This window comes from Gymnogyps californianus, chromosome 1 (genome assembly GCF_018139145.2).
Source record: "Gymnogyps californianus isolate 813 chromosome 1, ASM1813914v2, whole genome shotgun sequence".
Classification (NCBI taxonomy): domain Eukaryota; kingdom Metazoa; phylum Chordata; class Aves; order Accipitriformes; family Cathartidae; genus Gymnogyps; species Gymnogyps californianus.
In genome coordinates this window covers 130,547,920-130,562,841 of record NC_059471.1, presented here as the reverse complement: position 1 = coordinate 130,562,841, position 14,922 = coordinate 130,547,920, and the positions used below count along the sequence as shown (strand labels likewise).

Sequence of the window (14,922 nt, the reverse complement as noted above, 5' to 3'; positions counted from 1 at the left end):
GGAAATTTTAAAAACTTGCTATATCCTTCCCTAGCATGATTGCTATGTTTTAAAATGATGTCCCACCTTCTAAAAGTTGACCTGTATGAACACTGCCAATCTGTAGTAATCTTTAACCCAACTGCCATATTCTGGGTTTTCTCTTATATTTTCCTTTTCTTGCACTGCATGATGGGTGTAGCAAGAATGTCAGCTACATCTTTCTGCATGAGTCTGAACCAGGACCACTTCCAGGTACTCCCTGTAACCTAGGTCAAACAAAGTTTATTTGGACTCCCTGCTTCAGTAAGGGGACAGGACGTTCATGTGTGAAAGGCAGATACTTTTCTGCTCCTCAGTTCTCCTTCCCTCTTCTCCTCCTCTGCAGAACATCCTGCTATATGGCACTTTCTCATAAATGTGCTCCTGCCTCTAAATTCCCCCCTGCTTTGAGGGAGTCCAGTATTCCCTTTTCTCTGAGAGGCACATATCCAGCTCCCAGGATCCCTCTGCTCCCACCCAGCCATCTCTCTCAGACAACCATGTCCTTTTTTCGCCTCTTCCTCTTGCAGACCTGGATTTCTTGGCTCTTCTTTTGTTCCGAATAGGTCTCCAGGCTGCTCCTGCAGCTAGCAGTAGAGGAGCTGAGAGCACCATCAGAGGGGTCCAGTGTCCCCTGCGAGCTAACAAGTGAATATCATTTGGGAGATGCTGCTATTCAGGCTGTTGTTAGACTATGAGCAGCTCTGAGCAAAAGCATTATTATGTGCAGTCAGTGCATTTCAAAAAGCTGCATTCCATCGATTAAGACCACACAATATAAACACCACTACTCTCCTAACAGTAGTCCTGCTTTCTTCAAAATGTTCTCATTCAGCCCTTTCCTATGCATGATTTGGGTTAGTGAGATGCAGATGGAAACTCAGGAACCAACTTCCTTCATAACACTGGACTGATTGTTAAATTCCAGCTGTGAGCAGCAGCATACAAATAGAAGGCTTCTGATCTAAAAGCAACTGCAAAACCTCTAACTTGCTACCCACCTCACTGACAGAAACACACAGGACACTTCAATTCACATGCTAGGATAAAAACGAAGCCAGTGGTTTTGAGTCTTACCTTTGTTCATCCATGTGTGAGCAGTATAGTGACGCTCGTCGTGTGAGAATGTACTGATTCCATGTAATTGCTGAAGCATTGCCCGTCTGGAAATGTAACCTACTGCCACAAAATCGCATGCATTGCAAAAGGACAAGAACAATTGAGCCAACCGTCATCATGACATGTATACGAAAGCAGCCCTGAGCAGTTATTGTCCTAGCTCTTTCCTTGCATGACAGAGCTGTCCCGCTGCAGTGCACTGGTGTCTAGGAGAAGATTTAATTTAGGGTTTGGGGGTTTTCTGAGAATTGAAAAGATAGTTTGAGTGATTCCATGTGTTTCAACTGCCACTTTTACAGAGCAGAGATTGCAGAGATTTTTTTTTTTTAACTTCCTTTTGTTTAGTGGAAGTAAAACTGGAATTTCCTTACTTTCCCATGGAATTAAAAAAAAAAGGAGTGAGGATATTAATGAAAATATGTATGCCATCTTCAGGGGAATGTTCTGACTTCTTTGTTCTCAGCTGCAGCAAAGGCTTTGTAAGGGGAACACATCCTGACCTATCATCTCTTCCAAGAAATTGCCATTGTGATTATTCTAAAATAGTGGAGTTAGCACTAACACAGAAGCATAAAGTAATTTTGTTGTTGAAGTTAGGAATCATGAAAGTATCACTTGTTATGAGGAATAAAAAAAACCTACCAGTGACAAAGATCAACATTTGCACTGCAAATGTTTACATTCATTACTGAATAGTTTTGCAATTGACTGTCAGTGTCTTGGATGCTATTTATAGGTCCTTTCCTGGTTTTAACATACTGAGTAATTGATCTGCTTATAAAACATACACAGAAATCGACCTTTTTTGATATGGAAACCGATATATTCTGAAAACAATGTTAAATGGTTTATATTCTCCTCACTTGGAGATTTCTAAGTTTTAATCCCAAATATCAGACCTAGCAGAAGCTAATGAAACTATTAAAACATTTGCCAGTTTAAGGATCATCATCTTAAAATTTTAAGAGAAATCTGTCACTTTTAAAATTATATAGTCAGGAAAGCATGCAAAGCTCTGAATGCCAGTGTAAACATACAGTAAAGGAATTATACTTCAAACATGAATTTGCACACAGTAACATCATAGAGACACATAGACCAAACCATATTACTGACGGCAATGCTTCAGCAACACAGAGGAGAAAGGGGCAGGAAGTAATGCTGCAGGGTTTTCACACATTTAAGAACACTGCATGTTTACTTGGCTAAAAACATCTTCAAACACATTTTAATAGCACCACTCTAAAGCTGCATTCCACATAAAGCAATTCACTAGAAAGCAGCAGAAGTTGTCTTAAGCACACACAATGGAATAACAATCTGGAATCTTACTGTGAATGATTTCCTACTGGATCAACTCAAATAAGTTTCCTTAAAACTATGTTGAAAAGCCTGTGAATATACTGCTTGCAGAGCATTCAAGCCAGGGTAGCTATGTCTGCAGTTACACAGAGCTCACAGCTGTGGGACGCTTGACCCTCCCTGGAAAAAGTTCTGAAATGTATTGCCCTGAAGTTGCTACAGTTATAGCAGTGTAACCTGAATGGCTTCATGGAATCGTACTGATACAAGACTGATGTAAATGATGGCAAATAAAGGCCTGAAAGAGAAAATAGATTCAAGTCACCAGACTTGGATCTTTATTTTGATATTTCCAGAATATGGTAAAGTTCAGGCTTAGGTTTTACTTCAGCATGTTTTAAAAACAGAAGGGAACTGTTAGGGCAGAACTATGTTTCATACTGAAAATAAAGTAGAAATAAGCATTTTTATAGAAAGATAAAAATGTGAGAGATTTTTACAGGAAGTAATCTACCAAACTTCCATATTCAATTGTATGAATCACTTCGCTTGACTTACACAAGCAAACTGTCTTCACATTCAGATCACTAAGAGCTCAGTTTGGATATAGGTCATAAGTTTGGACATATGTTTTTTAACCAAAGACATCTCAATTCTCTAGAACTTAAATCCTAACCTAAAATATCCATTCTGCTGAAGCATCTTTCATAGCATTGATGGTTTGGGAAAGATTAGTATTTTGTATAACTTTCATATGTGGAAGTACCCAAGAATAAGGTGAAGACAAAAGGCATTATAGAAGAAAAACCTTGGGTTCATTCACTAACAAAGTCAAAATAGTTAATGTTATAATGAAGCAAGTGAAAGCACTTTAAAGGACTCTTTTCCCCGCCCCCCCCCCCCAATAGATCCTTTGCTTGTGTAACTAACTGAAGTGTAGTTAGAAAAGCTTTGCTTTAAAAAAACTCTTTGGAACAGCTATTATTCCATAACCTGAACAATCTCAGAATATTCCTATACTCTTCCCTAGTTCTCTATATACAACAGCCCACCACCTATTCCATTCTGCCACAGAAGTGCCAGGAACCACCCAATGGTGTGTTCCACTTCCAAATATGTTTCAAAAATTATTTCAGATGTAGAAAAACAGTTTATGTTTATCTGAAGCGATTGCTAGCAAGCAGAAAAATGCTGAAGTTGACCATGCAGTGCAAAACACACCCTCCAAATTCAACATGCCTAGAGTACAGTGTGAAATTAGCTTAACTTGGAATCAAATCATCATTTAAATTAAAACTGACTAGACATTCAGTGAATGTAAGAAGAACAAAATTTTCCTTTAGTTGATTGTTTTAAAAACAAGGAAAATTTGCAGATTCCCGTAAGAAAACAAGTGGATCCTAACATCCTAGTAGAACCTGACAGAAAATGTGCTCCAAGGAAGAAACAAACATGAACTCTATCTAGCCCCAAAGAGTTGGAATTTAGGCACCAGCAGCTCACATGCATCCATGCAAGGCTCTTCTGCATTTCTTCCCAGGCCTTTCCTGACCATTAGACATGCTCTTTCACAAGGCATCTCAGTCTTTAGACAACCTCCCCCCACTGCTTTTTCCAGGGACATAGGGCATTGCAAGCTCTGTTGTGACCAGATTTAGGCAGACACACTTAAACTCCACTTAAACCTCTGAGAGAAACCAGTGATTAGATCTGATAAAGATTATGATTCAGTCTAAACGATGACAACTCCACTGGCTTTTTGTAGTCTAGTGACTGTAGCACTCAGCAGAAAACTGGAGGCCGTAAGCTCTAGGCACAAATCAGTCTAAGAGGACCAACTCCATCCATCCATGCCTTCTGCATCTGTGGCCACAAGGTATGAGGAACAGGATCCTTCATGTCTCCCCTGGAAGCTGAGCCCCTGATGGCTATGATGCTCAGCTGAGAGGCTGAGCCTAAGGTTTCTGGTCCTTCTGGTCCTATTTTTTATTTACTGTGGACCTAATATAAAATATGAAGGTGTTCTGGGGAACTTGAACACCATTGCTAGGGCCTAGAAACTGGGCTCTCTCTTGCCATAACAACCTACTTTTTATGCATGTCCTCTAGCAGACTTCCTGGGCAAGTGGCATGCCCCATCTATTTGGTTAGGACATCCACTCTCAGAAGCACTCTCTCTCAGACTGCATCCTTAAGGGATGGATTGAGGTAGGTGGGCTGAATTGTCCCCTTACTCCCAGGACCAGTTGCCATTATTTTTGATGCGTCTGTATCACAGGCAGACCGGGCTTTGCCCCTTGCTCATCTTTAAAATCTCTCTACATCTCCTTTCTAAGAGGAAGCAGAAAAAGAGAAGGTTTTTATTTTACCTACAGTAGAAAACAAGCACACACACTCTCACCTCCATCATAACTAAAAAAGAACTTAACACTATGGACAAGTCACTTCTGGAAACAATTATATTGCCCCAAGAATAATCTATGTATCTCATAGTTCAGTGTTCAAACTGAATACTTTGAAACGGATATGAAAACCTTACAGAAGATGCTGGAATATCCTTCCTTGGAACACTTGCTTTGTTGGTGCCAAATGTTTTATTACAGCCATGCAGAATTTGCTGTTCAGAAATCTTTGAGTTTGCAGTGCCCATTAGACCAGAAGTGCTGTGATTTTGCTAAATACAGGAAATAATAATTTCAACTTCCTAATAACTTCTTTTTTATTTGAATAAAGCTTTCTGCAGTAAGAATCAGACTTTCTAGATATTGAACAGGTCCTCTATGCAACATTTTTATCTGCTTCTCTGCACAGACAAGAAATGTGGTGACAAACTGAGCAGTTAGTGGAGACTGTGGTTTACCACAGTGTCTCCAAGTTATTTCCTATTATGCTATTCTTACTAGTTACAATGATGTAAAGTAACTTCAAATGCTAACAAAATTGAAATGATTTACAAGCAGAACTACCACCATAATCCCCTCACTGAGAAATAAATAAAAAAAATTCAAGCCAAGGGCTTTTCCATCTGTTATGAAAGCCTAGCTGTGAAAAGCCATAGCACTTAGGGGCCTCGTGAAGTGTGGTCCCATGACGGCCGTAACATGCCCAGTGGATCAGGTAAGTGTCAGTCTGGCTGGCTGCTTGGGCAAGGAAGTTTACTAGAAATCATCCACTCTGCAATATGGGAAGGCACGGCAAAGGGAATGCGGCGGAGAGTATGAGCTGTTCTGAAATCCCGCCAGAGATACAATAACCTCCTCAGAGAATCCATTTCTCCTTGTGATCCAAATGAATCCCCTACTGTCTCCCTGAAGTCATGCCTCTGCCTTAGTAATTTATGTCCATTACAACCTGTCCTTTTCTCAGCAGACATGGACAGATTATTCCCTTCCTCTCTGCAGTACCCTGCCATGCATTTGAATAATTTTGTGCTTTTTCTTCAGTATTTTTCTAGATCAAGCAACCAGGTTGTTTCTCTCTTTCCTTGGAGGCCTAGGAACCACTACCTTTGAAAACTGCAGTGATCATCTTCTAGGCCATCCTCACTTCACATCCACATGTGGGCTTCAGACCCAACAGACCCAAGAAAAAAGGAGCCAATGATAAAACCAGAAATCTCCCTCTTCTCCCCGCACCTCGCCACACGGGAAGGAAACCTAATGGTCACATTCACTCATCCAGTCCAAAAAAAAAAATCCAATGTGCTACGCACACAGCACTGCTGCAGACAGCATAACAGTGTAGCCATAACTGACAAGAGAAAAACTGATATAAATTGTATAGAAATTACATAGGAAATACTGCAATACATAGCACGACATCAGCTGAGCCTGGTTCCTCAGGCTGCGGACTTTTTATGAGATAACCACTCAGTATCATATTTCCTAGACCCCGACTACAGCATACTGGACTTATGAGAGCAAATGTCAGCCCTTTTGTATGGCTTCACACACATATTTACAGGCTAATACTGATTAAGGTACAGATCAATCCTAAGACTTTGGAAACCTTGTTATAGAAACAATAGACCAAAGTAACAGGCTGACATACATGTACACAGAAAATTATTGTAAAATTTGCTGAATCTAAAAACCAAACCAAAAGCCTCAAAAAACTCAGCACCAAAACCTAAACAAAAATCCATCAGGAAAAAAATCTGGAAGCCTCTGCCAGGCTGTCCACAGGGTTTCTTATGGTGATCCTCACAAATACTTTTGAATAATAAAAGAAGTTTAAAGTGTACAGTATATACCAAATACTACCCATTTCCAAAACAAATTGGACAAAATCACGCAAGAGACAAAACAACTTATTAACAACAAACAGTTTTAGTCATTCTATATGCAGATGCAAAAGAAAAAGTTCAAGTATAAAAGTATACTGGATCTATTAAAATGGAAATTGTATTGTACTTGCCATAGAATTTTTGATAAGGTTATTAAAGATAATGACTAAATATTCTTGAGTGGTTCGTTTTGCCAGCTCACAGTGACATTTCAATTCAAGTGCTCTATATCAAATTTCAACTACATGTAATCAAAAGAGTTAATCCAAAAGCTGAGGTAAATACTGAAACTGAATTATTTTTAAGAAAAGCTAAAGCAAATTCAAAGACTCTGCTCTTAGCATTCCTAGAAAATTACAATGCACAGCAAATCCTTGTTAGGATTCCTTGTTCAGAGGCAAGTTTGTAGCATTAAGACCTAAATGGCCTTTCTAGTCAAGAGTGATTAAGCTGAACTAGTTAAAAACTACATAATGGGAAATAAAAATAAGAAAAAAAGGACAGTTTTCTATCACTGCTGGCGGGAGAAAATAGATTTCCAAACACAATATTTCAAAGGAAAAACTCCACTCTGTCTTTACTTTCTTCCTAAGACATATGATATAACCACATAGATACACAGAATGCCCTGATTTCTGTGTGAATGCAGGCAAGGAAGAAAAAATGGCAGAGTCTGCCAGCACAAGCTCTTGATGGCAACTAGCAAGTCATGGCAGAGAGAACCTTTTGGAGAATGCAAACTGGATTAAAAAAGCAGGTTTGAAAAAAGCAATAACCGAGAAGTATCAAATCTGAAAGACTTCTCAGAGTTAGTTATAATTTATTAAAGCAGAGAGGACTGCGTGCCAGCATATGTATCTGTGCACACATCCATATACCCACACTGAGTTCCCTCCCACAACAATTTTATTTTTATTCTTTAACATCACTGTTTTCTTTAATTCAGTGTTTTCTTTAAACCTAAAGTTACAATTAAAAATTTGACTGAAATACAGATTTTGTTTTCCTATGCAGAAAAAGAGAAGAAATTTTGGGCCTATTCATCTACACTGAAATTCTCGATCAGGCTGTGATCTGTGCTGTTCTAGATGGAAAGGGGGCTTTAACAGGTTTAACAACTATGCAGTATTAGCTCTTAGACTGAGATGGACTGTTTTGGATCTGTGCGACAGGACAGAAGGCAAGCCAGGCAGGGGTACACATTTTCCCCAAAGAAGCTAAACAAAATGTTAATTAATATAATCCCTATTTCAATGTTTCTGTGAGGACACTTGCAGACAAAACAGGGTGCTAGTCAGAGCCCAGAGCTGGAACAGACCGAGACGTGATCAGTGCAAATGCCTACAGCCTGCAAGGAAATCCACTAAGCTTGGAGACAAAACACATTCCCTTTCTACAGAATGTTATCATGGGACAGAATCTCTGTAAGGACTTTCTTGACTAAGAATAATTTGCATTCATGTATATCTTTCATTGCTGTTGACATTTAAATGCACAATGTTAACTTGATAATAATAAAAAAAAAAAAAAAGTAGTTTATACCCTGTGCAAGAAAGCCTTATCAAAGAAATATAATCACTAACTCCTAAAAGCTCAAAAACTTCTGGTCAAAAAGGACTAGAAGTAGTTTAGAATTTAGAAGTTCAGCAATGGAATTTCCTGTATTTGTGGTTTTGTTTACAATGCAAATAAATTCTTATATTATTGCAAGGAAGGAACAGCTTAATCAAAAGTATCTGAAAACAAGATTGTTTCGAATCAATAATATGGAATTAAGAACTTGTAGAGTTCTAATTTCTTGCTAAAATTAGATATAGAATATTGAGCAACTATGGAATTTATTAGTATAGATGTGAGAATACTGCTTTTATGAAACCAGAAGATACTACAGGACAACATGTAACATTTTAAATAGCATAAATGGTCTTTGAGAAGTGCTGTATTAAATGTCTGGCTAATTATTGACAAAAATATAACCATAACAAGCTATTTGATCTAGATACTCGTGTTTGGGGGGGGGGGGGGGGGAAACCAGGATTTGAAACTGAAATAGCAGTAATCTTTAGCTTGGAATAAAATCTGCTTGAGTTTAAAAAGCTTTAGAGCTTTTCAAGTTTTTCCATGTTAGATGAGGATACTTGGAAAGACATAGGTTTAAGCAGTAACAGTAACCATGCAGACATAGACACCACTCCTCTGCTACTGTTACTTGGCTTTTGAATTATTCTTCTATGAGTGTGGAAGAAATATCAGCACTTTATGAAACTGAACAGTTTGCAATATTTTGACCAGCAGAAAAAAAGACACACACACCCCACCCCCCACTCCATTTTCTTCCTATGATTCATCATTGCAAAGATGTTCTTCAAAAATACTTTTCTATATCAGGAATCTTTCTGCACATGTAAAGAGGTAAGAGTCAGCAAAATCTTGACAATCAGCTAACAGAAATGAAGTCAGAAGAATTTATTGTGTGAAAGTTGCTTGAAAATACACTTGATGAAAATGCTGGAAATATAGTTCCTATTGTACCAAAAGATCAGATTTAAATAAGTAGATTTTGAAATCCAATGCGAGAGGAGACTGATTTATTATTCTAATAGATATCTTATGATTAGTCACCAAAAGGTATTATCTTTTTAATCAAATCAATTAGAAGAGGTTGTAAAGAGCAGGAACCTGAAGCATTATTAAAAAATCTCCAAGTGTTATCAGTGCCTCAGAAACAGGCTTAAGAAAAGGTAAGAACCATCTACCCACACACAAAGGCTTTTTTTTTTTCATGTATAAAAAGTGCTTAACACTACTGAGATAGCAATCTCTAATCAAAATTCTACTCGGGTAGAATAATATCCTACCAAATACTAACATGAAATACTACCTCTCTAGCGAGGACATAAAATATGTATCTTGATTCACCACATGAGAATATTAAAAAAAAAATCATTTCTTGTGAATATATCTATTGTTTATTGCAGCATATACTTCTAAGTAGCCAATAAATTCTTAGCACAGAGAGGATTTTTTCGTTTTATTTTGGAACAGCCCAATCAGAAGGTTTTGATCAAAGCCAGTTCCACATGTTGGAGAGAATGCTTATTCTCAGTATATTCTCTCTCAAAACTTTTAACTTCTCATCTTCCTTCTCCCTCACCCTCCTCCTTACCCCCAGCCTAAGAATCTTTCAAGGATCATACCATCTTCCACCGTATTATTTAGTATAAAAACCTTCAGAAATAAATCAAACCACTTGCCAAAACAGTATGTCTAGAAATTCAAGATGCATGAAGAACGGTGGAATGTCAATCATTCCAGACAGATCAGTTAGTAGAGCTAGAAGTCAAAAGACGCATACCACAGGCATCTAAAAAAAAGTTTAGACAAGTTGGATAGATGGCTTTGTTTTAATAAGAGAATATAAATAATAAGAAAATTATTTTAGTCTATAGACCTGCTGAAAGGTGACATGTACACAAACCCACACACTCAAGGACAAACCCAAACCACGCTCCTTCATATTACACGTTAATATAAATTGATCTAAAGACTGTCTGGCTCTTTCTTGCAACAGTCATTTCACTGACCTTACTGAGAGCTGTAATACCATTTAAGTGACACCACTGATACTTTTAAATAAGGATTTTTTATGTCACTTACTTTAATTTACTCCACATCCCCGAAAGGAAGTTAGACGACTATCTCTAAAAAGAGATTTACTTTAATATTAAACTTGATAGGTATTATAATTAGTGATGAACAATAGAAAGTGAATCTTTCATGATACAGATACACAGAAAGCATCATCATGCCATCAAAAGTATCACTGTATTACTAAATGTTTTGTACACAAGGGCCAGTGGGACCTTAGGGGGTTATAGGTTCTGCCTGCCAGTGACCCTACCTACTCTGGGAGGATGGAAGGGAAAAAGAAAAGCAGCAGCATAAAAGAATTAGGTAGTACCATGGCCCGGTTATGTACTTGTAGTGCTGATATTGCAGCAGTATCTGCATACAAGAATTCCAGAAGAGTTTGGTACTACATAGGATGAAGAAAAACACACAGCAATAGAAACTACTGTGGCAGTGATATATTTTCCACCATGAGCTATTATATGACAATGGTACTTACCATATTTGTGTAGCACATAGAGGTAGATGAAAGGGTTATGTTATGATCATCATCAATAAGTAATGTGGAGGAAAAAACGGTGATTACGCAGATGAAAACTGCCCTTATGCACAGGAATTTATAAACACCTCAGAGCTCTGTAAATCTGCTTTAGTACAATGTTCACACAGGAGCTATTCATTAATCCAAGTTAAAACTGAAATTTATAGTAGGTTTAGTATTTAAACAGGATTACTTCTTATAACTGATTGCTGAGGATTACACTTTGTCATATGTTATATGAGCCTACAATGCGATTTAACATTTTTGCTGTTCAGCCTACGACTTAATCTTTGAAGAGTCCATGATATTGTAACATTCTCCTAAAGGAGAGATGGTTGGATGGTCACTGAAGAAACAGCAGTGTCAGTTGAAATGTCACTACTCCCCAAGTTTTTGACCCTATTCCTCTGCAGAAGGCTAATACTCGTCTAGTAAAGTCAGAAAAATAGATCACGTGGGAACTTCTCATTTGCTTAGGGCAAAGGGAGCTGGATAATATAACCCAATATAGAAAGCTGTTTAAGCTAAATGTTCCTGTACTTAAGTAGAAATGAACAACTCAAAGGATCTCTCTTCCACCAGTATCTGTTCTGGTGTGATAGCCTCTGGCGATGGGAGGTGACTTGTACCAGAGACCTAATGACATAGCTGGAAGATGGTAACATGGTAACACCTCCAGTGAGCACAGCCATTTGCAGAGAGCCTCTGACCATGCTTTGCTCTGTGTCCCATGAATAAATGTAGGTAAATGCTGTTCTTAAATCAAATAGAAGGAGCTGCTAGAGGACACTGCAACAGACTTTGGGATATCAGCTCCATTCCAGTCACGAACATAATCTTGGAAGCCTCTGTGCCAAATTAGGATGTTTTCTTATAGGGTCTCATGCACATAGACACTATTTTTCTGTTGTGTGATCCCTACAGTAGTCAGAAGAAGGGCCAAAAAAGAATTTGCTATTTTATGCTATCATAAAGGAAAAAAAAAAAAATCAAAGATTCTAGCAATTTGCCACTAGTAACAAAGGTATTTGCAATAATTTGCATTTAAAAATACAAAATTAGACACTGATATAATTCCCCTTGCTCTATCTCCATTAACAATCAGCAAAATTAGGGAGTACTGGTTCCAGCTGTAAAGAACTCCTGTGGTGCAGACACCTTTGCAGGTCAGCAGGTTAGGATACAAATGCTCCTTACAAGACAGAGGGCTAGGGTCATGGTGTTGTCAACTGCCTATCGCTTATAGCATCACAGGGGGTTCAGGCCATGCTACAGCCCAGACAATAGCCACAGGAGATTATTATCTCCTAGACACTTGGGAAATTATTCTGCAACTTGATTAAAATTAAAACCTGGATTTTAAAAAAACTTAACTGTTAAAATTAATTATTTTGTTATTAAAATATTAAACTATCATTTCTGTTGTTTAAATATTATTCAATTTTTATTGATTACTAAAATTGAATACAACCAACACTACAGTCCTACACCATTTACTTTGATGCTATGCTTTTTCAATTTTTGATAGACTGAAGCTTTTCTGCACAGATAATGCATTGTTCTATTGCAAGAATGTGGGGGAGCTGGAAGCATGGGAGTCAAGGGTCAAGGACACCAACAGCAGAGTGGGAACATTATCAAGATGGAAGAAAAATACGTCAGCTGAATGCTTCTGTATAAATGATCTGTAGTGAAATAGCTGGCACTTCTGAAATTAAAATGAGCTTATTCTAAGTTTTAAGCACAACGCATTGCCATGAGTGGTCCACATTGTATCACTAAGTTTCATCGAGACTCTGCACTCAGGTAGATCAAGATTTGAAGACTGTTTTTTCAAGCATTAAAGCAAGAAACTTATTCTAAATACAAAAAATTGATTAGATTATGGACTATAATTTTACCATAAACAGTGGCCAGGGACTGTGGAATTTTATAAAGTCTTCAGTACCAATAAATAAATAAATAAATATGTGCAAAGCCTGAACTCACATTCTAAAAATATCTTATTCATTTTCAGACTTGATAAGTAGAGACAATGAGAGTTTAAAACGTTAGTACTACTAGCTGTCACAATAACTGTACATAAGCTGCTATGAACAATTGCTTTTCTGGAACAAAGCACCCAATCCATACAGGCAAGGGACGGCTGTAAGAGTTCGGCGAGGTTCAGCATACCGCATCCCTAGGCAGCACAGAGCTCAGGAGCAGGCTTGTTAGTAACAACACTAACACACAGGGGTTGTTCTAATTCTAAACAGATGAAGACAGCAGTTCAGGTCAATGACTAGGACAAGGATCATGCTAAACTTATTTGCTTTCACACCCGGTGAGAAATTCACAAATACCTAGCAAAATATTCATTGCCACCCACCTTCTGTGGTGACTGGGAGAGAAATCTCCATGCAGGCTGCAGACTGCGCTTTTCTGAAGGGGGGTCTCCCAGGCCCTCGGCGGTTTGCTTTTGAGACGTCTGCGCTGGAAAGTCGTTTTCCTGAACTGCAGCTCTGGGACGTTGGACTTGTACAGTGACCATTCACGTGATCTGGAAAGTGAATGCAACAAGTGCTAGGTAAAGTGCCAGCTCCCAAAATTCAGAATGGAGGAGAGATGTACGTTCTGATATTTAAGAATGGGTTAAATCAAATCTTCTGAGAATAACTACTTATTTGTTTTACCAGCCCAGCATGTATATGTAAGAATAACTCACCATATCTTTAAGGTATACTTTGAAAAAAAACCAAGGGACATAGAACTGGTACATGTTCTTACAGCTGCAGATCCCATAGCATTTTCTTGACCTATGTGCACAGACAATTTATCAAGATACTGCTGGTAACACTGTCATCCCTGATGTGTCTCCTGACAGATACCAAATTAATTTAAACACTATCTTTCCCTTTTGCTCTCATAAAGAACTGCAAATGTAATTTACTACAGGATAGAATTTAGAGCTAGACATCTTCCCTACCTGACTCAAAGCTGCATGAAACAGGCATCTGACTGCCACTATTTGGGATAATTATAAAACTAGCCATAATATTGCTAAGTATTTTATTCTTTATATACCACATCATAGGTTTATTTTACTGCTAAGGAAACTGACTGCTGAACAATTGACTTGTCTGCCACAGATCTAAAGATATGAGGCTAAGTCCTTGGACCCCTGCTAGAGGCCACAGTCAATCAGCACAGCACATGCTGCTGTCTGATGGGGTGAGAAACAAAACATGGCTGCTTTAAACTCTGCCTACATTTGTCTGTTCTTCGTCACTGGCAACAGGTCTTTAAACCACAACAATCCACTGATCAAGGCTTAGATCAGAGTTCAGAGTGGGTTGGACTGGACTATAAAACATTCATGCGATATTTTTCTTCCTCTCATGCTGGGTAAGGCAACATGAGAAGAATTACTGAACACAATTTTCCCCTCAACATATGAAAGGATACACACCCAGGTATAATTGTATTATTTTTGGTCAGCAGGTAATTCATACTTACTAATTTAAGTAAACAGCAGGTGATAAGCAAAACAAAAATTCAGACTTATGCAAGCACACTGAATATTTCAATTCAAAACTATGAAAGCTCAATACTATAGATAAGGACAAGCTTGGAGTTTCTGCCTTCATTTTAAATGTCAGGTTATTTATATCTGAGAATTATATTAGTCTTTAAGATTCTGTATATAAGTATCATATTTGGTTAACTCTCTTTGATTTGTATTGTACCCAAGGAAAAGATGAATGTTAATATACCAAGATAAATTTCTTGGTTACTACGCCATGATAGCTCCACTGTACATGATGAAAAGCTATTTCTATATTCAGATGATAAAACAGATTCTGTACCGAATACAGCATATAGAGTGCTATTGTATGCAGTCTTCCAATGTGTAAGTCATGTCCTTTCCATGTGAAAGCAGTTCAGTCTTAATGAACAAAATTGGAAAGAATTGTTCAGAATTATAGTTTAGAAAGCAATTTACTATCTGTACTGCATAATGAGACGGCTCTGTAGGAGACAC

At 37.9% G+C, this 14,922-nt stretch overlaps 1 protein-coding gene across 2 annotated transcripts in view; it reads right to left on the bottom strand.

Annotated features, from left to right (window-relative positions):
• The window catches only part of STXBP5L (syntaxin binding protein 5L), a 216,494-nt gene that overhangs the window by 10,940 nt on the left and 190,632 nt on the right, over window positions 1-14,922 (bottom strand). For both annotated transcript variants that reach the window (XM_050897290.1, XM_050897298.1), the window contains one exon: window positions 13,270-13,440. In XM_050897290.1, the coding sequence (XP_050753247.1) occupies window positions 13,270-13,440 (171 nt within the window). The remainder of the gene's footprint in view (window positions 1-13,269; window positions 13,441-14,922) is intronic.